Below are 21958 nucleotides of genomic sequence, written 5' to 3' on the forward strand. Positions count from 1 at the left end.
TGCTGGACCGGTCTCTATTGCAGCAAAACGGTGGCTATTTTTCATTGACTTGATAAACGCTGGCTATTTTTGATTGACCAGTACGAAAATTGGTTATACCGTGCTATTTTTACATGATAATGACTACTATTATCAGTATAGTGGAGATGCCATTTTCTTTCCAATGTTTTTGACCATCCGTTAAGAGCTGACAGAATCCATATGAATTTGGCAATTCTTTTTTTTTTTTTAAAACGAGTCACAAATTTATTGCCACTTGTAAAGAGAGTACATTTGAGAAGGAAGGTATATCCATTCCTTCATTACAGGATGTGAGAAATATATCTGAAGTTTGCGACAAATTCAGGTAACATTACTTCTCTAAATCAAAACAACAAAGAGAGATATGTTACTTCAAGGAGGCTCATATATTAGCCCGCTTGGTTTTCTCCTCTTGACTCGAAAGGTAGGCATGTGCCATCTATCAGCATTGAGAAGACCTTTAACTTGACGCGGTAGAGAGTTAAAGTTAGTGTATATACACGCCTCTTCATTTATATGGCATAGAGCAGCCAGTTTATCCGCAACTTTGTTTGCTTCTCTGAAGCAATGGTGGGTGACAATATCATGGCTATCCTCCAGCATTTTGAGTTCATTAATCTTGTCGGAAATTCTCCACAGTGTAGCCCAAGTTCCGGAGATGCAACTATGAATGAGGATGGAGTATGTCTCGCCAATGATAAGGGGTGTTCCCTTCTGTATGAACCAATTGATGCCAAAAAGCATGGCACATGCTTCTGCCCAATTGCTAGTGCCCTGCCCCAGTGGAATTGCACAGGCTATAATGAATTTTCCATTGTTGTCTCTAACCACTCCTCCAGCTCCACATTTTCCTCTAATACATGAGCTATCACTATTGAGCTTAACAAAGAGGGCGGATGATCTGATCCATTTAACGATGCTGAAAAAGGTTTCATTGAGTGATATGTTGCAAAGGTTACACATATCAATCCAATGTTCCCCAACTTTGATGTTCTTGAAGTTAGATTTAACCTTCTGTATAAGTTGAAGGAAATGAATTTGATAGATCTTGCAAAATAAGGCATCTCCATCCCATACTTTGAGCTACACCTGGATCTCCATAATTCCCACAAAATGAAGCAAGGAAGGATTTTTAGCATATAATTAGTAGCTGAGTTCCTAGTCTTCTTGTTCCAGCAATTAAGAAGAAGACTTCTCATGGTCACATTGTTATACTTAATCCCAATAGGACCAATAAAATATTTCCATATTTTCTGGGCATACTGGCCATCGCAAAAGAGATGTTCAGTTGTTTCACTTCTGTTGCTTAGGGTAGGGCCTATGCAACATGAGCAATTAGAAGGAAGATTGATACCAAACATGGAGATTTTATCATCAGTAGAGAGTCTGTCGTGCACAGCTCTCCATGTTAAGAAAGACACTTTGAAAGGAATGTCCCTATGCCAAATTCTTGAGTAAAATTGATTAACCTGTCTTTTACGTCTGAGTAGGTTCCAAGTTGTAGAGATAGAGAATTTACCTGAATTGGAGCATATCCAGTGAGGGGTGTCATCAGTTCCATCATCTAAAATTATGGTAATTGGGATACGAAGCTTTATCTGATCAGGAGGTTGAACTTGGAAATAAGACCAGTTCCACTGACCATCATTATATATCTCCTTGATCATGATGTTTTGTTGAATTAAGTCATCCTCAATCATCTTGTAGGGGGGGGGGGGGCAATGGGTGACTAGTTATCAAACCAAAAATTGATATTCCCTTTACCAACATTCCACAAAATATTCTGATCCACTTTGCGTTTAAAGTTACACATTGATTTCCAACTATCCCACATCGGTGGGGCTTTTACATTTATACCCGGTTTTAGGGTCACAATTGAACCTATACCCACTTTGCAAAAAGTTTGCAAGTGTACCAATTTTACAATCAACTTCAGATTTATCGGGTCTGAAGTTAAAAAAAAAATTAGTCTGGCGTGAAAAAATTACACTTCAAATGCACTTAAGGCCAAATAGGTATGAAGTGCAACCAATGGTCTCATGCACTTAAGGCTAATAAGTTTGAAGTGAAACATTGCACTTCAGATGCACTTAAGGCCAATAAGTTTGAAGTGAAAAATTGCACTTCATATGCACTTAAGGCCAAAAAGTATGAAGTGCAACAAACGTTTTCATTCGCTTAAGGCCAATAAGTCTGAAGTAAAAAATTGCACTTCAGATGCACTTAAGGCCAAAAAGTCTGAAGTGCAACAAACGTTTTCATTCACTTAAGGCCAATAAGTCTGAAGTGAAAATTTGCACTTCAGATGCACTTAAGACCAAAAAGTCTGAAGTGCAACAAACGTTTTCATTCACTTAAGGCCAATAAGCCTGAAGTGAAAATTTACACTTCAGATGCACTTAAGACCAAAAGGGTCTGAAGCATTCAACAAACGTTTTGCTACACTTAAGGCCAATAAGTCTGAAGTGAAATTTGCACTTCAGATTCACTTAAGGCCAAAAGGTATGAAGTGCAACAAACGTTTTGCTACACTTAAGGCCAATAAATCTGAAGTGAAAAATTGCACTTCAGATGCACTTAAGGCCAAAAGATCTGAATTGCAACCAATGTTTTTATGCACTTAAGGCCAAATAGGCATGAAGTGCAAATAGCCCAGGAACAGAAAATTGTTCTTCGAATTATAATAATCAAATATATGATTTAATACCTAAATCTAGTCCAAATGAGCTCAAATTTGAAACATAACCTCCAAATATGATCAGGAACAAACCTCAATGATCAATTTGTCAAAACAACAATAAATCTAATGAACCTATTTTGCAAATAAGAAGAAGAAGAAGAAACCTTAAGCAATAGTAAACAATAAAGCGTCATAACAGCTCGCCATTGTAAAACATCATAAACTGCATTAAAATATGTTCAGATTCACCATACAAGGTGACCCGACTATCGAAGAGATTACTCTCAATGTGGCCCGACTATCAGAGAGATTATGACCCGACTATCGGAGATATTACTCTCAAGGTGGCCCGACTATCAGAGAGATTACTCTCAAGGTGACCCGACTATCGGAGAGATTACTCTCAAGGTGACCCGACTATCAGAGAGATTACTCTCAATATGGACCGAGTATCCGAGAAATTACTCTCAAGGTGGCCCGACTATTGGAGAGATTACTCTCAGGGTGTGAAGGGATGGATACTCATCACCGCCCAAAAAAACCGTAGGCCATTTCAGGACGCAAAGGGTTCATACGGCATATCGAAGTACAAGTTCATGGCAACAAATAGATGGAGAAATCCATAAACATCATATGGGAGGACAAATCCATGGCAGCATATAGAAGGAAAAATTCATAAAGAGACCAACTTAAGGTGCAAAGAGACTTACATGTCCACCTTAAGATTAGAAAGTTATAGTTCCTTTTAAGGATAAACCCACCAAGAGGCAAATTTAAGGTGCAAAGGGACTTAAATATCCACCTTAAGATTGGAAAATTAGAAAGTTTCAACTCGAAGACTTGGTGAACTTGACGACATCGACTTGAACACTTGGCAAACATTGAAGATTTGGCGGACTTTGGAGACTTTAACTTGAAGAGTGGTGGACTTTTAAACTTCAACTTGAAAATTTAGAAGGCTTGAAGACTTCAACTTGATGATTTGGAGGACTTAAATAATTCAACTTGAAGACCGGCGAATTTGATGACTTCGACTTGAAGACCGACGGACTTGAAGAATTCAACTTGGAGACTCGGATGGCTTAAATATTTCAACTTGAAGAGAGGCGAACTTGAAGACTTCAACTTGAAGACTTCACCTTGGAGACTTGGAGGGATTAAATATTCCAACTTGAAGAGCGGCGAACTTGACGACTTCAACTTGAAGTCCGATGGACTCGAAGACTTCAACTTGGAGACTTGGATGGCTTAAATATTTCAACATGAAGACCGGCGAACTTGAGGACATCAACTTGAAGACCGATGGACTCGAAGACTTCAACTTGGAGACTTAGAGGACTTAAATATTTCTACTTGAAGAGTGGCGAACTTGAAGACCGGAGGACTTAAAGATTTAGTGAATATGAAGACATAGTAACTCTCCGGGCTTCAATGCAAATACTTAGTAGCCTCCTAAAAGATTAAAATCATTCCATTGAAGATACCAATTTACCACAGAGGCTTGCCCCCTTTAAGTCATATGAGATCCAAAATTCAACAGAAGAATGATATTTCAGCCCGACTTTCAAGTGCTGCTTGAATGAATTACTTCCAGCATACTTCATTTGGACAACGATTGGGGCAATATGTATCTTTTGAACTTATGCGACTGAACTCAGAATGAAACTCTAAGCTGCCTACGTACCTCGATGAAAAGGATCAAGTCATACTGTAGTTCAGAATGGGTGATTTTTTTATTTTTTATTTTTTTTTATGTCCTAACGTTTGCCTAGGCCGCCTCTTTCGAGTTTTTCAACCTAGTGAACTTTTTTTAATATCCTAACTTTTGCCTGGGCTTCCTCTTTCGAGGTTTTCAACCTAGCGAACACTTTTTTTAGTGGGTCGTACACAACTTAGACTCATGCAGGCCAGGGCCCAGGAGTGTAGGAACATGCAGTTTAGGCTCGTGTGTCAAGGAGTGTTGCAACTTCAAGGATAATACTTCTTTAAAACTTGCCATTGATAGGGTCGATTCTCATGCCATCTGCATCAACCAACTTGTAAGCCCCACTTGCCCATCCCATTTTGAAGTGAACTTCCCTACAGATTTATGGGAAGTAATAATAGGTCTTCGTATGGCAAAGACTTGATCTCCTACTTGAAAGGATCTTGGTCAAACTCTTTTATTGAAGGCGCGAGACAATCGAGCCTGATAACATTCAAGACTATGTTGAGCTTACAACCTCTTCTCATCAAGAGCCTCCAACTCTTCTAATCGAAGTCGAGCATTTTATTCATCAGTGATCCCTTCTTGAATAGCTAATCATAATGAAGGTATTTGACGCTCAAGTGGCAAAATGCTTCGACTCCATAGACAAGTGAATTAGGGGTCGCTTGTATTGGTGTGTGGTGAGTTGTCATGTATGCCCACAAAGCCTCTTCCATATGGTCATGCCAATCTCGTTTGGATTTAGAGACGACTTTCTTTAACAAGTTTCATAGAGTCTTGTTGAATGCCTCAGCTAGACCATTGGCGGGAGCATTGTACATAGAAGAGTTACGTTGCTTGAAACCAAAGAGATCACAAATCTTGTTTATCAACCTATTGTCGAATGGATTGCCATTATCCTTCATTATGTAACGAGGAATGCCAAAGGGATAGATTATGTTTACTCGGATGAAACTTGCAACATTTTACTACATTACTTCCTTAAGAGCAACAACTTCGGCCCATTCTGAGAAGTAGTCAGTTGCAGCCAAGATGTATAGGTGCCCACCAGAGGACTTTGATAGTGGTCCAACAACATCCAATCCCTAAGCATTAAACGACCAGGATGCAACAGTCGGGTGCAACACTTCGGGAGGCTGATGAATAAAATTTGCATGGAATTGGCAAGCCTTGCATCTTCGAGCATAGTCCAAGCAATCTTTTACCACCGTTGGCCAATAATATCCCATCCTTTTTATATAGAAGTGGAGCTTTGGTCTAGACTGGTGTGACCCACATACTCAGAATGTGCCTCTTGCAAAGCTTGGAGTGTTTCTTCCCCTAAGCATCGCAAGAGTACTCCCTCGAATGGCCTTCTGTATATAGTATCTTTGTAGTAAAGGAAGCGAGGTACACGACGACGAATTTCAGTCCTTCTCCTTGGATTTTCTGGAAGTATCCCATATCTTAAGTAGTCGATAATGGTTTGTCGTAATTCTTCTTTCTCAGCTTCAAAAACAACGACAAGATGCTTGAGTTCATTTTCTTCACCTTCAACCTCATTTGGCGGCGGTACTACCCATTTTTGGCAGACAGTAACTTGTGCTTGATCAGGTAGGGTTAATGATGAAGCTAGGGCAGCTAAAGCATCATCCTTCTTGTTTTCTTTCCTTGGCATATGTTGAATAGTCACGTCACCGACCCACCATATTAATTTTTTAGCATAATCATGGTATGGGCGTAGTTCAGGTTTCTTGACCTCGTAACTGCCTAAAAGTTGGTTGATCACCAACTGAGAGTCACCAAAGGCTTGCAATTTCAACCGCTTCATTTCGACAGCCATTTCAAGCCCAAGTATTAGTGCTTGATACTCAGCAACGTTGTTAGAGCAGAGTTGCGTCAACATTAAAGAGTAGGGCAGAACTTCACCTTGAGAAGTGACAAATACTACACCAGCACCAGCTCCTCCGCAATGTGCAGTACCATCAAAGTACATCTTTCATGGAGGTTGAACTTTAATGACCATTGCGTTCTCATCAGGTGGTTCGTCAGTTAGCTCCCAATCATCAGGTATAGGGTAATCTGCCAAGAAGTCCGCTAAAATTTGTCTTTTTATAGCCTTTTGAGGGATTTACACAATTTCAAATTGTTGAAACTGGAGGTACCACCTTGCTAGACGATCACTAAGGACGGGTTTTGACATCACGAACTTGATGGGATTTGCTCTAGAAACCAAACGAACGACATGAGCTTGAAAGTAGTGCTTCAACTTTTGGATTGAGAAGACTAACGCCAAACATAACTTTTCGATTGGCGAATAATTCAGCTTATTTGGTGTCATCATCCTGCTCAAGTAGTAAAGGGAGTTTTCTTTCCCTTCATTATTTTCTTGGGCCAACAGCGCTCCAACAGACCTTTCTTATGCTGAAATATATAGTATCGGCGGGTTTCCAAGTATAGGGGCTGCCAAAACTGGAGGTTCATCAATTAAGTTTTGATACTTTCAAAGGCATTGCTACAAGCTTGGTCCCACTTGAAAGGAATGCCTTTCTTCATTAGGCGACTGAATGGTTGGCACCTCCTAGCTAGGTTTAAGATAAATCTTCTAAGGTATGCTAGCTTTCCTTACAGACTTTTTAATTCATGAATATTCCGAGGATCAGGCATTTTCAAAATGGCATCCACTTTGGCTTGATCAATTTTGATTCCTCGATGTCGGACAATGAAACCAAGGAAATTTCCAGAAGTAACTCCAATGGCACATTTCAATGAATTCATCCTAAGTTGGTACCTCCAAGGCAACTCAAACACCATTCTCAAGTCTTTCAAGTGGCCGCTCTTCTCTCTTGATTTTACCACCAAGTCGTTAACATAGCATTCGACATTCTTGTGGAAAAGTTCATCAAAAATATTCTGCATAGCCCTTTGGTAAGTAGCACCAGTGTTCTTCAAACCAAAAGGCATTACCTTGTAGCAATAAATACCCTTGGGGGTACGGAATGCAGTAAGCTCTTCATCTTTTGGCGCTATGCGAATTCGGTTATAGCCCGATGAACCATCCATAGATGACATTGCCTCGTACCCAGTAGTAGCATCGATCATCAGCTCTGGAATAGGAAGCAGGAATTCATCTTTTGGACACGCATTATTGAGATCCATGAAGTCAACGCACACTCGAATCTGGCCATTTTTCTTCCTTACAAGGACAATACTTAAAACCCATGTTGGGTATTTAACTTTACGAATAAAGCCAACTTCGATGAGTTTGTTAACTTCGATTTCAATCAAGGGAACCAAGTCCGGCCTAAAGAGCCTTTGATCTTGTTTAATTGGATGAGCACCATCATTGACTGTAAGGTGATGGACGGCTACTTTCGGGTCCAATTCAGGCATCTCTTTGTAACTCCAAGAAAATACATCCCTGAACTCCTTGAGTAACTCAATATAAGTGTTTTCTTCGTCGACTGCTAGTAAAGCACTTAGATAAGTGGGCCTCAGTTCTTCGTCGGTGCCAAGGTTTTTTTTCTCAAAGCGCCAATTGTTGCCTTTACCCCTTCTTTAAGTTCAGGCGGAGCATCCTTTGCATCTTCATCTTCTTGAGGGTCCCCATCGTTGAAGGATATGTGATAACATGGTGAAACATCCTCCAATTTCTCGCCATCCTCCATTAGAGATAAAACACTGTGCTCGCCTTGTGCAGTAACATGATACGAAGAACCCACACTTTCTTCTCCTTCATCACGTTCTTTAGTGTAGACCACAGTGTATGGCTTCACCTTTAGTACCTCATCCCACGAAACCATGACTTTTGTTTGTCACCTCATTCTAGAAGGAACCATGACTTGTATTTCGGTAATTTCTCTGGAACTTGTTCCCCTTCTTTAATGGACCCAATCTCTAAAATACGGAAGTCCTCGCAGTTGGTTTTCCACAGTGATATAATTGTTGCTCGGCCTTCTTATGGAGATGCGCACTGGTGACGGTTGCTTGTATCCCAAACCTTCACGTGGTTGCCTCGTAGCAGCTTCTGATGGGAGCTTCCCTAACTTTGACGGCTCATTGGGATTATATCTAGCCTTTACAAATAACTTGTAAGCAATGGGATCAAAACATCCATCTGTACGCTTTGTAGGGAGCACCACATTCTGAAAATGATTTTGGGCCACAAACCTTGCAAGAGGCGTTGAGGACAACATTACTGCCTCAATTCGTTTGGCCGGAAGAGTTAACCCCTTTAGCATGTTAGTTTGGATATTAGATGATTCATATTCATCTTTCTTCTTTATAGGGACATATTGGAACGCAGGAGTTACTTTCTTGTCGTAAGACATAATATCCCCTCTATAAAATTTATTCACGTTAGGTTGTACCTCTTTAGTAATAGCTTTGGCTTTACCAGTAGTCACCACAGCTCTTTTAGTTGTGGGCTCGTCATTCTTGCTTTTCATGACATCATCAATTTTTAGCTCCTTCATAATGAAGTTCTTCAAGTAGAACTTTGCATCGGCGAAGTCTGACTCAGCCTCGGTGAATGACTCGTCATCACCAACTATCTTCTTCTCGACTTTATCCTCGTAGTATTTCAAACATTGATGGTAGGTAGATGGAACCACTTTATTCTCTTGTATCCAAGGCCTTCCAAGAAAGACGTTGTATGAAGTCTTTGCATCGATCACATGCATCCATGCACTTGATTGCATATCTACAATGGTGATCCCCAACTTGATCGCACCTATGGCTCTTTCCCCCTTTGGTTGAATCCTTGGATCATCACACGACTTTCCGAGAGTTCGTTCGTGGGAATACCAAGTTCTTTCGTAGTGCGAATCGGAAAGATGTTCACTGAGGATCCTCCATCAACCAAAATTCGATTTATCCTTTCATCAAGCATATATCCAACCAGGTACAATGGGCGGTTATGAAGAGTGACACCTAGTATAAAATCGTCATCTGTGAACGTAACTTTTTTCTCGCACGCGTTAAGTTCTTTAGGATAGACTCGATGAGCTTTTCTGAAGATGGTGCCAACGGTTATCACTCTTTTCTTCCCCTTTATCAGCATTGCAACAAGAGGCCTCAATACCATCACGGAAAATCTTCATGCGGAACCAACATGGCAAGAAATCCTCCGAGGTCACTGGATGTCGTGGCTTTTGAGGATAGTGCACCTCCACTTTTGCTTTCTTGAAACGCCTAACTGGATTCTATTTCATTGGTCTATTTACCATCATTTTCCTTGTTGGTTGTTCTATCGATTCTTTTCATGGGCTCCTTTTATGGCGCCAACGACGAGTCACCAACGTCTAACCTTCATCATCATCAGGTTGATCGACTTCAACTTTGTTGTTCTCCAATAATTTGTCATATTACTTTCTTTAAAACCACATGCCAAAGGTGATAGAGACTTGGTTTGCGCTTGCTTTTTCATCTTCTTTTCACGATCCAAGTCTATAACTTTGTCCTTGAAGACAAAGCACTTCTTTAGAGGGTGGCTCACAAGTCGATGGTATTTGCAATAATTTGGGTCATTCGTTTTACCAGCTTCATCTGGCCGCTTCATCTCCGGAAGCTCAATGAGATTTAACTTGAGGAGTTCTTCAAAAATTGCTGGCACATCAGAATCTAGAAATGGGTACTCCTTCTCTTGCATTTCTTTTAGAGTCAACTTCCCACTTTTTTTATCTTGAAAAGAAGTGGATTTCGTACTCTGCTTCTTGCTCCCCTTCGTTGTGAACTTCACAGGTGATGTGTTGACATTCATAGCTTCTTTGTTTTCAGAATTGGGTACAAACTTGCTCCATTTCCTGACTTCTTAGTTGTTGTTCCCTTTGCGAGGCTCATAGATAGGCATCCTTTTATTTCCAAGGGAGGCCATGTTTAACTCCATGTCGTGGGCACGAGTCGAATGTTCTTCAAATGTGCTAGGCTTGATACCTTGCAAGATGTAGCGGTGTCCCAATGCATGCCTTGGATGCACATCTCTATGCCAGAAGCTTCACTAAGCCTCTCTTTGCAGTTGAGGCTTGTATTCCTTCAACGATTGATAAAGTCGATAACTGGTTCACCCTTTCGTTGACGAATATTTGTAAGTTCTATCATACTCATAGTATGTCTCGTGCTATAAAAGCGATTGAGGAACTCTTGCTCTAGTTGATTCCAGCTATCAATAGATCCAGCCTCGAGGTCTGTGTACCAGTCAAAAGCATTTCCTTTTAGCGAGCGGACAAACTGCTTGACGAGGTAATCTCCATAAGTCCCAGCATTGTTGCACGTCTCAACGAAGTGCGCCACATGTTGCTTTGGATTACCTTTACCGTCACACTGTTGAAACTTTGGAGGTTGATAGCCAGCAGACATCTTCAACATATCGACCCTTGCAGTGTACGGCTTTGTATATGTAAGGGAGGACTTGCAACAACTTCATACTTGTTCTTAGTGATTACTTCAATGAACTCCTTCAGTTGAGCGATTGGAATCATCCTTTCAGATGAGACAAGGATAGCCTTAGCGGATGTTACTTGTCTTGGGGGAGAATCACTCTCTGGAACTTCTGGGAGCTTGCCAGGTGCGTGGGTGGATTCTTCTTCTATCAAGATTCCCATCATATCTGTTAGCTTGTCGATTCTAGCATCTTGATTTTGCATGCACTCGGTCAAGTCAACGATTGCTTCCGTCAAGTTTGCCAACTACTCCTCCATAGATGAAGTGTTTGTCACCATGGGTTGCATGATTGTCGTGGACGATGGAGAGTAGCATGGATTGTCACACAGATTGATCCTCGATTGGCTCACGCTATGTGCTGTAAGTGGGGAGGATCCATCACTTAAAGCATCATCATCTTCCTTTATATTAGAGTGCTTGGATCCGGAGAGGTCAAGCAGAGCAAGAGTTTTCTTGATCCTTTTAGCAACATCGCTTCCTCCTTCGGGTGCGTTTATGGAAGATCTTGCTCATTTTGAGGATGAAGATCTGAAACCAGGGGTTGATGCGGACGGCACTTGGGGTGCTTGTTGTCCTACAAAGCTTGCTTTGCTCCTCGTAACTGATCCAAAGCTTCCAAAGGTAACATCGAGGATGCTTTCCACATTAGCATAGAACCTAGAATTAGTAGCCTTGGTGGAAGTTGAACTGGAGTTGATTTTTTTTTAAGCCATTTCAATGTTCTTGAACTTTGGTGATTGAAAAGTTGAGATGAGAGGTAGAGATTGTCCCACCGGGCATGCCATAATTTGTAGACAATAAATTTGCATCAAGAATATATTCGAGATCGAAAAATATTGCAACAATCGTAGTATTTTATTTCAAATATTTGAGTGTTACAATCTCTATGGTTCCTCTAAACTACTTTTCAAATATAAATTCAAGGGCCTTTGAGCTTGATCTTGAACCTATATTCGTTGTCACGGACGATGATCTTGAATTCACTAGAACGAACTTTGATTTGAACTCGTACTCCTTGAATCTTGATTTGTTCTTCGTTCTTGAGCTTGAACTTGATACTTGTAGAGAAATTTGCGGCGTTTTATCTATGAGCTCTCTCTTGCTTCTTGTTATAACTTCTGGTATCTTTTCTGAGTTATATACCCCTATTTATAGTTGTGGGAGAGAAGAGTTATGATAAGAACAAACTCTTTCCGACCAATCATATTGAAGTGTAACAAGACCGCATTTGATTGGTCAGAACATGCCACTTGCATACGTGGCGCGATTTCATTGGCTTTTTAATTTAGCTTGATATGCATTGTCATTTAGACACGTGGCACGATCCTATTGGCTCTTTTGTTTGACTTGGTGTGCCACGTCATTTAACACGTGGCACCAAACTGGGCCTCTAGGAAGATGACATCTTGGGCTTAATGTAGTGGGCTCATTACTTTAGCCCGATTAAATGGGCAAGCCCAATGGATTAAGACTTATTTATTTAATCCATATATATTAAATTATATAATTAATTCAATTATATTAGTCCAATAAGTTTATTTGAACTAATATATCTTGAATTTAAAATAAAGTCTAAATTATTTTACGGATTTAATTCCAGTAAAATTTATATGCCTACAACTAGGGGTGTTCATAAAAACCCGAAAAACAGAACCAAATCGAAAACCAAATCAAACCGGCCAAAAAAACCGATACTTTTTGGTTTGGTTTGGTTTTGGTTTTGAATTTTAAAAACCGATCAAATTTGGTTTGGTTTTAGTTTTAATCAGGAAAAAGAAAACCGAAAAAAAATCGAACCAAACCGACTATAGGAGTAGCTATTTCAAATTTATTATTACACCTATATATATGTATATTTTTATACAAAGTTTCAAAAATTTAATGGTAAATGTTAATAGTTTGCTCTTTTAGTATAGTTCTTTACCTTTACATTCTAGTTTGATTGGTAGTCTTCTTTTGTTAAGCGTAAGAATCCATTTCGTGTTAAAAATAATATATTTTTAATTGAGTCCTTAAATTATTCATCACTATTTGATTCAATTATCATCAATATATCTTGGTAAATAATAGATTTCTCAAAGGGCATTTGATTTGATAGTGTTACGTTGAAAATATGATCTCTGGAATATGTGTTTGGTAGTGTATGTCTTATATTTAAGGAAAAACCGAAAAATAACCGGAAAAAACGAAAACCCGACAAAACCCGACATAAACGGAATCGAGATAAAACCGACTTAATTGGTTTGGTTTGGTTCTAATATTTGAAAAACCGACTTACTTGGTTTGGTTTCTTTTTAAGGAAAAACAGGTCCAAAACCGAACCATGAACACCCCCACCTACAACATCAATTGAATATTTGCCATTCAAATGGCTCTAATAAATTAGAAGTAGAAAGAGACAGATTATGATTTTACAAATTTTCAACTTGTACCTGATAAAAGAAAAAATTCCAACAAATATAAAATCCTCTTAGTTGCTTTAAAAAAGATGATGCACATCAAATCTCAGTGTCAGAGATAGACGTCTATGGAGAAAGAGTCACTTTAAGAAAAGCATTTACAACTTGCAGTTTAAAGTTGAACATCTAGCCTAACACTTCTCTGTTGAATGAAAGATAAATAAATTCATGTGTATTAGCCCCCATCTTGGGATAAAAGAAACTTCCATCCAGTTACTTTCCTCAATGTATCATCCCACAAACAACATTTGGTATGGTTCACAAAGTTTGTCACTTCTTGCCATGATTCGCTTAATCAATCAAGGGCTGCTGATGTTTTTAAGGTCTTGACCCTGGGCATACCAATTTGGTATAATCTTTGCGAGATGCGGGTATAAATCCTTGAACGAATTACGGATCGTGCCTTCAGCAACTCCAGTTGCAAGTGAGACATCTACATCCATGCAGTTTTATGAATGAGATATCGGATATTCAATATGCATATACTTCATCCAGAAATTGAATAGTAACGCGAGTGGCGTTTAACCATCATTTTAAGTTAATTTATTTAACTACCCCCCCACCCCCCTCCACCCCCCGACCGGCCGAGACAAAGACGATCAATTTAGATCATCATAGAGCATCAGATAATCTAAAGTCTCTGGGCTAATGTAACAACATAAAGATGTATAGGATTTGAGGATGACATTCACTAGATATAAGAAGGAAAACTCGTTCCACTTAGGTTTTCCTGAATATATCTTAGCTATTTTTATGCAATTCCGATCAAATAGGGAATTGGTTTCTTAGTATACATGTCAGGACAAAAAGGAGGAGAATAATGGTGATTTCTTGTTACCTTTAACTGGCTTCTTTTCATCCGAAAGCTGAGTGACTATGTAGATAACTGCTGCAGCAATAGAAATGGGACTTCTCCTGCATTAATGAATTCAATAGAGTAAACAAATTTGATCTATCCTGTTGGGTATCAAATGTTTGTTCAAGCATTTTAGAAATTGGAACAAGTACCAAGACCAGCTCTTAGAGAGATGCCGAGCAGCATTAAGTGATAATTGCATCTCAAGAAGGGTGACAGACGTATAAAAGTCCTCACTCTTGTGTAAGAAAATCAAAAATCAATAAATTGTAAGAAGCTACATAGCAACAACAATTATGCCTTAGTCCTTGTGATTGAGGTCAGCTATATGAATCCTTACTAACCATAGGATCTCAAAAAACAGTATTCAGGTGGAAGAATCACTCTCTAAGCCTGTGACTTCTTAATACAAGTGACACCAGCACTTCTTTACCTAACTAATACTTTAAGATCCAACGCCATGCTTCAGGAAACAGTCAATCTCAACTTGTCTCAACTACAAGCCTGGGAATTCATACTTTAGCAACAAGGCATTCGCTTCAGGAAAGAAAGCAGGTGTTTCTCTCTCAAACCTGTAGATGTCTACTCAGGGAACTACACGACAGAATTTGACCCAAAAACTCGAAGATAAAGAATTAACATCTGCATGGTTTAGTAAAACCACAGAAACTACTATGAAGCACCTCCAGTTTTCCCTTCTCAATTAAAGATCAGTATTTGCAGTTATACTCTAGATGCCATGGATCACAAATATTTGTGGGTGACATTGGTCACTTGTGAAATCGAATTTATTCTAAGTCCACAATCTGAATATTCCAATACAAGAATGATATAACAATCAAAATAAGCGAACCTAGGCTTGCTTCTACACAATGGTTAAAAAAGGTCCAATATTGAAATTAAAAAAAACAGGGATTATGTCTCATTTAGGACTTTACAGTATATCTTTCACTAAGCTTTCCTCTAAAGAGAAGCTCTTTTGACTTGCAACTTTTACAAAGATTATACGTCTCCTTTTGCATCATCAAATGAAAATCTTTAATGAAAGGGAAAAAAGCAGGAAGAAAAAGGGACATCTAGCAAGGCCCCAAAATTAAAAATATCATTGCATGCTGTAAATTGTATTTCAGAAGGATATCAGTAACATATATATAATGGAAACAAACCAACTATATCTATGAATCTAGCAAGCCCTTAAATATAAAGATTCCCCCAATTAATACAAATAAAAAAATGTGGCAAGAGCCTCTAAATTCTAGAGCACAGTCATATTGATAATATGCAGTCATGTATTTCTAACCTTTCTTTTTTCATTCACAGAATTCAGTATTAACGCGAGAATTTCATATAAACACCTACTCCTCCCCCTCCTTCCCCCTCCCCCAAAGGAAAAATAATGCATGACTTAGTTTAACAAAATCAAATCACTTATAAAGTAGACCTTAGGTTGCTGGTATTTCTTTTCCGATAATCAGTCTCATAATTTTAACATTTTTAGCCAACTAAACATTGTCATAATAGTGAACTTGGACAATGACTCAGTCAAGAATATACCAATAACGTTTCCCTCTTTTATATTGTAAAGGGGATATCAAACAGTTAACAGAGTATTTGAACAAATATATAGGGTAAGACATATGCCTTCAGATTACTAATATAACTTCTTGTAGGCAAGAGATCAAAGGGTAAAAAGTGAAAAGACCCTTTAACAGATGCCTCAAGTTATATCTTTATTCCCAGCTTCTATTTTGTCTTTGACGTACTCAATCATAGCATTTGTTTTTAGATGGTCCTTCTATTCATCATAGACCAAGTTGGGTTCAATATATGGCAGCAGGTAAGCAACGTGTGACAGATTGAAGAGCGATTTTGAAAGTAAAAAAAGCTATCTAAAAGTAAAGAAAAGAAAACCAAAGGAGAAGGTAGAGAAAACAAAAAAAAAGGAGGAAAGCGAGTCATAGAGTCAGAAAGGGACCCATCTAAGTTCTTCAGCAACAGGCTTCCACCAGTCCCCCTGCTGGAAAGTTCAGCACAATCCTCCTTCAGCATTCCCGTTAACCCTCACCCATCAGCCCACAAATTCAAATGCTAGTCACCCTTCACCTCCAACTTCGTAACTGCCACCTTTGCCATCCCTAACTGCCTATCCATTGCACCCCACCCCGACACATACTTTTTCCCCCTTCACCCTGCAATGTACCCTGTCCCTTGCAGCTCCCTTCTTCCCACCTTCCCAGTACTTCACTAGTCTCTTCTCAATATCAGACCAGCATCCTGTTGGCATCTCCTTTCCTTAGTCTTCTTCCGCCCTTCTCTTAACCCTCTATAACCACCCCTTTTCCCATACTTCAGGTCCGTCACTGCTGCCCCACGGTAACCTCCCTAGAATCAACTTGAATGCTAATGAAGTGTGGATGTGACTGTATGGAAGCAAGGTAGGATGTGGTCTATACCTTCATGAATGTCTTTCCTCCCATTTTAAATTTTAATTCCGGGTGAATCTCAAAAACATCTCATAAGGCAATAGAAACAGAACTCTGTTGTAGAATGAGAGAAGGACCACTTAAACACATAGGAAGTTGGGAATAATTTATAAAGGGAAGCCCGGTGCACTAAGCTCCCGCTATGCGCGGGGTCCGGGGAAGGGCCGGACCACAAGGATCTATCGTGCGCAGCCTTACCCTGCATTTCTGCAAGAGGCTGTTTCGACGGCTCGAACCCGTGACCTCCTGGTCACATGGCAGCAACTTTACCAGTTACGCCAAGGCTCCCCTTCTAAAGGACAGCTCAGTGCACTAAGCTCCCGCTATGCGCGGGGTCCGGGGAAGGGCCGGACCACAAGGGTCTATTGGGAATAATTTATATTCAGCATTTTACTTGGAGATCAGAGATAGATTAGTCACATCAGAGATTGATTAGTCACAAGAGCAATTTCCCTTCTATTCGTTTTTTGGTACTCCTGTACATGCAGTCATTTAAAATGGATAATTTGAGCTTAATTACCAATATTAGAAGGTTCATTTCCAAACAATCAAAAAGTAGAACAATCTAACAAAAAATCTGGGATTTTTACCCCAGAAATTTAATATTCCCACGACTAAAGTCATCCTATAGCCTAACCATACAAGGTAGCAGATAAAATGAAGACTAGGTTCATCTTCTGAACATGACGTGAAAACATAATTCACACACACTTTCATTTCTGCTGCTAAGGGTCATGATTCTGCTATATAGTTTAGTTATATATAATCTTTTGATACCAAAAACAAACACTATTATCATGATGTAAATACCAATTAACAGTACCATGTCTATGGTTTTGTCTTCTCCTGGAATATACTAGCATGTAAGGCACAAAAAATTTAGAACTGATTAACGATCTTACATAGTCATAGAATTGAAGACTTCCCTCATTCACCCGCTTATTTCAAAATATATGCTCCACTATTTGGAACAAATGAGATTAATTATAGTAAAAACAGCATTTAATTGAACACTTAATAAATTTGAATAAGCATCTGCAGATCAGCGTAGATACAAGCAGAGCTACCTTATGTCAAACTCTTCAGATTTTTTGACTGCTTCTTGGGCAGCTTTAACTGTTTGATTTGTCATCCCAAGATTTGAACAAAAGCGCCGCTAAAGATTAAAAGTATGTGTCAGTAACCAAGTTAAGAGAAACAGAAAAGGTTCTGATTTTAAAGGAAATCCAATTCAGAAAATACTGGTTAAAAGGAGAATGATGTCTTTTTTCCTTTCTTCTAAAAAATTAAACCTCACCATGAAATCCCCAGCATGTATAGTTCCCATTTCCACGGATTGACCCATCTCGAGCTCTAGTTGTTTCACTATGTATTCCTTTGCTCGGCCAATTTCCTTCTTTGTAGCTCCATTCGCAACAGAGCAAATTTCTATTTCCAATCCAGAGTTTCAAGAAAGCTCATTCACATTGAAAGTTAAATCAGGAAGCACCAAAATGACAAAAGATCTTAGCCTGTACCCTTCACAGTTCGAGGCTTGTCTTCTTGTCGACAAGCAATATACAGGCAAGCAGCTAATATAGCATCCTGGTTCCTTCCTCTACTAGATTTTTGATCTTCTACCTTCTTGTAAATCTCATTAGCTCGGTCCTTTGAACAGAATGTAAATCATTATAACAAAATACTGAACAATAATGATCTATGGTTTTTGGTGTCAACTTACTTTAAATGAAGTATAACAACAATTTCAAATTCATCTTACAAAAGGAAAATAACATAGAGTAGAGCAGTTCCTTATTTTTTGTACATGTTTAATAAAAAAAATTCCTATTAATGTTGAGAAAACAATACTGTGAAGTACATTAAAAAATCTGCCAATTCCTATCAAAATGAGAAGTCTTGCAGAATATCAAATATAAGGTCACAGAACCAAAGACAACTTCCAACCCCTGGAAGAACATACTATACTATTTAGGTCACAAGCAAAAAAGTTTTCGAAAGAATACACAAACATCTCCGGTATTTATATATATGGTCAAATCAATCAGTTGCTACTTGCTAGTAAAACGATAACCTCCAGTTAATGTATTGGCAAATACAAAGAGCTCATCAAGGAAAGGTTCATCTCTTCATGCAATGATGCAAATGGAGGAGGGGAGTGGGGGGTGGACAGTAAACCCATTAACATTGTCGAGTATTGGACAGCTTATCCAACTCTGTGATAAAAAGAGCAAATGAATCAGGCAGCCTTTATTTAATGACCATAGCAAAAGAGATAGCATGACTCTTCATACATAATGAATGAAATTGGAAAGAAAAGAAAATTGGCCGCTTCTTAACACATTTACATATATCTGCACATACTTGATACTTCCTGACATCTCAATGTCATTCGATGAAAATGAGTATCAGGACTTCAGGAGTAGAACATACCTTTATGGTTGCAACCAGGCCCAACCTGAAAAAGATATAATTGCATCAGCCATCTCTAGGAATTCCACGTTAAAAGTTCAGTTAAAGTAAATAGCCTGACCAAACACATACTGAGAACGAATATTACAGGTTTCACATTACAAGTTCATTTTGTTCAAATAGGATAACATAACAGAAAGAGACGGGGTAACAAACACATACATAGAAAGAATACCACAGTGAAGGGCGTTGTGTGAACAATAAGTTGAAATTTCTGACCTACTCAATAACTTGAGAGCAAAAAGTGAATGTTGCAATTCATTTATCGCCTAAAGTAGTTGCCTTGAAGAATAGTAAACTAGAAAAACAGAATCACAACCATATCATGCTCTCTATGGCCTGGGAATTATTCTTGGTGCAACGAGACAACTTTTCAGGTGAAAAGACACATGACGCTTCCAGCCACTTAAGGCAATGCAACAATACATAAAGGCATGGATAGGAATTTCCCAAATAGTATAAGGGTAGGAGACACTGCATGTCTCAGCCACGAGAGCTCTTGGCAATTTCAAACCAAGCAAAGGCCTTCAATCTTTTAATCACAAAATTGTTGTAGCTAGACAAGTATTTTCTTTTCGTAGTCTGCATGATACACATGCATCTTCCATTATTGGATGCCATCTAAACTAATTTCTCCTTCGCATATAAAACTTTTAATTTTTGTGTAAAAGAGATGAAATCTAAAACATAGCCTTTTTCTGATTTAATAGACCATAACACTATTTTTTAAGGCAATGCAATGACTTTGGACTAAACATTCCTGATTCCTACACAACACGGAAGCATCAAAAACAGAAAACATGAGCATTTTAAACCAAGGAACATACTACCAGACAAGCATAAAGACCCAAGTTAGTACAAAATGGCAAGGTCTAAAGCTAACCCTTCACATTCCACTTTCAACTAAAGTCCAATATCTGCTTCTTCTATCAACAATATTTTGGAATCAAAAATGATGTGCCCTTTATATACAGCATTCATTTAGTCTCATCTGACTGTCAATATCTTGTCTATTGTTTCGCTTTGTAAAATGCACAACAATGGTCCAGCCTTCTAACTAATGCAAATTTTTGCAATCCTTCATGTTTTTGATAACTCACCATGGTAATCCTAGCTAACAACCGTTGCCAACCTTAAGGATTTTTCAAGCAATCAAGAGTAAAAACTGCACACACCGCTATGAGCATTCACCTCGTCAAGAAAATCAATAAATACAAAATTTGCGCATATGCTCCTGCTGCTTAGACCAATAAAGAAGCAACAAGTACTTCAGCCTAAAATATTCACACTGTACTACAACATAGGCCGCTTGTAGCAAAAGACAATAGGTTGAGCAACTAGAAAAGATGCAAACCTTTCGCACACCAACTATGGGTCATTTTTTAACAGTAATGAATCCAGAAATACAATTTTTACCACGATGGTCAACAATTCAATTCAGTTGGCTCCAAGTTGAGCGCTAGAGTACCCAGGCGCATACTCAAACCAGGACAAAGAATGGAGAGGGTAAAAGAGTACAACTCAGTAATTAATTCTACTCCAACACAGGTAATCAAATAAACCAAATGTGTAAATCTCCACTCACCTAGCTCACCTGCACCAATCACACAAGGGGATTTAAAAACACAACAGGTGTCACGCCAAGGATTTTAACCTGTTATCTAAACTAGTTCTCTTATGCAAGGGAATTCAACAGTTGATATATAAACAAAACAAATGGTTTTTGCGTTATATGCACTGTATAATTTTCCAGCGAAGGGGATTCAATTAATACATCTACGGGTAAGTTTTTCCTTCACCCCATATCCCACAATCCAACAAAAAATTAGTGAAAAACCCATATCAAAAATATCCAACCTTTTGTATCAAAAAGCAAATAACAAAACTAAAACTAAAAGCCAGAAAAATAAAGGAAAAGATTATAATGCACCTATCAGACATAACACCAATGGCTAGAGCAAAAATCAGAGTAACCCCATATAAAAAAATCCAACCTTTACACCAAAAAAAAAAAAAAAATATATATATATATATTAAAACCCAGAAAAATAAAGTGAATCCAGATTGTAAAATACCTATCAGACATAACACCAATGGCTTTAAAAGCCAAGATAAGGGATCGATCGGAATTAGAGCCACGATTCTGCCAACGGCCCAAAGAGGAAGTCAAGAAATCACTGGTAGTTCCATTGGGTTTAGAGATCACAGTGGATAAACCACCATCAGAAAGCAACGGGTTACTGGGCCCACCAACTCGATTCGGGTCATTATCCCCTGACTCATTAGCAAAAGTTCTCCACTCAGATGTTTCATCGATTGAATGAGATTCCAAAACTAGCCCACATTCTGAACACACCATATCACCTGCTGAATGATCAAACACAACTTCTGTACTCTTCTTACAGTCTGAACAGTACGCATCCATTGATATACACTACTAGTAAAAATAATTGGTGAATTTTTTTTAATAGTTCTGTTTTTGGGTGTAAAGAAGAAATGACACAGTTGTTTTTGTTGTGATATATATAGTTGGAGGCGAGGAAGTGGCGGGGGAAAGGGTGAGAGTAGGAAAGTCATGCGGGACTTGTGGGGTTGGTTCAGTTTTGAATTTGTGACAAAATAAGGGAAAAAGTAAGAAATTGTGACATTTTTTTATTGTGTCCTTTGTTTGCTTCTCTTTGGAAACAAGTGTGACCAGCTTCTCTTTCTTTTTCTTCTTTGTCCAAGAATATAATGGGATTTTTTCACTTTTAAAGGGTGTTTGGCTAAGCTTATAAGCACTTTTCGGCTTACCTACGCGTTTGGTAAAGTTAAAAGTGCTTATAAGTCAAAAATAAACCAAAAGACATAAGCTGGTCATCA

At 38.7% G+C, this 21958-nt stretch overlaps 2 protein-coding genes across 2 annotated transcripts; both read right to left on the reverse strand.

Moving 5' to 3' along the window:
* Window positions 230-1725, reverse strand: LOC109228743. The gene is made up of 2 exons (XM_019393934.1): window positions 1541-1725; window positions 230-1110 (listed from the first exon to the last, which is right to left on the reverse strand). The coding sequence occupies exon 2, from the start codon at window positions 982-984 to the stop codon at window positions 394-396; it is 591 nt and encodes a 196-aa protein (XP_019249479.1). The 5' UTR covers window positions 985-1110; window positions 1541-1725; the 3' UTR covers window positions 230-393.
* Window positions 13239-21678, reverse strand: LOC109228744 (transcription initiation factor IIB-2). Its single transcript, XM_019393935.1, has 7 exons — window positions 21172-21678; window positions 19058-19082; window positions 18145-18274; window positions 17925-18055; window positions 17695-17783; window positions 14127-14203; window positions 13239-13721 (listed from the first exon to the last, which is right to left on the reverse strand). The coding sequence occupies exons 1-7, from the start codon at window positions 21519-21521 to the stop codon at window positions 13588-13590; spliced, it is 936 nt and encodes a 311-aa protein (XP_019249480.1). The 5' UTR covers window positions 21522-21678; the 3' UTR covers window positions 13239-13587.

Source organism: Nicotiana attenuata, chromosome 7 (assembly GCF_001879085.1).
Source record: "Nicotiana attenuata strain UT chromosome 7, NIATTr2, whole genome shotgun sequence".
Classification (NCBI taxonomy): domain Eukaryota; kingdom Viridiplantae; phylum Streptophyta; class Magnoliopsida; order Solanales; family Solanaceae; genus Nicotiana; species Nicotiana attenuata.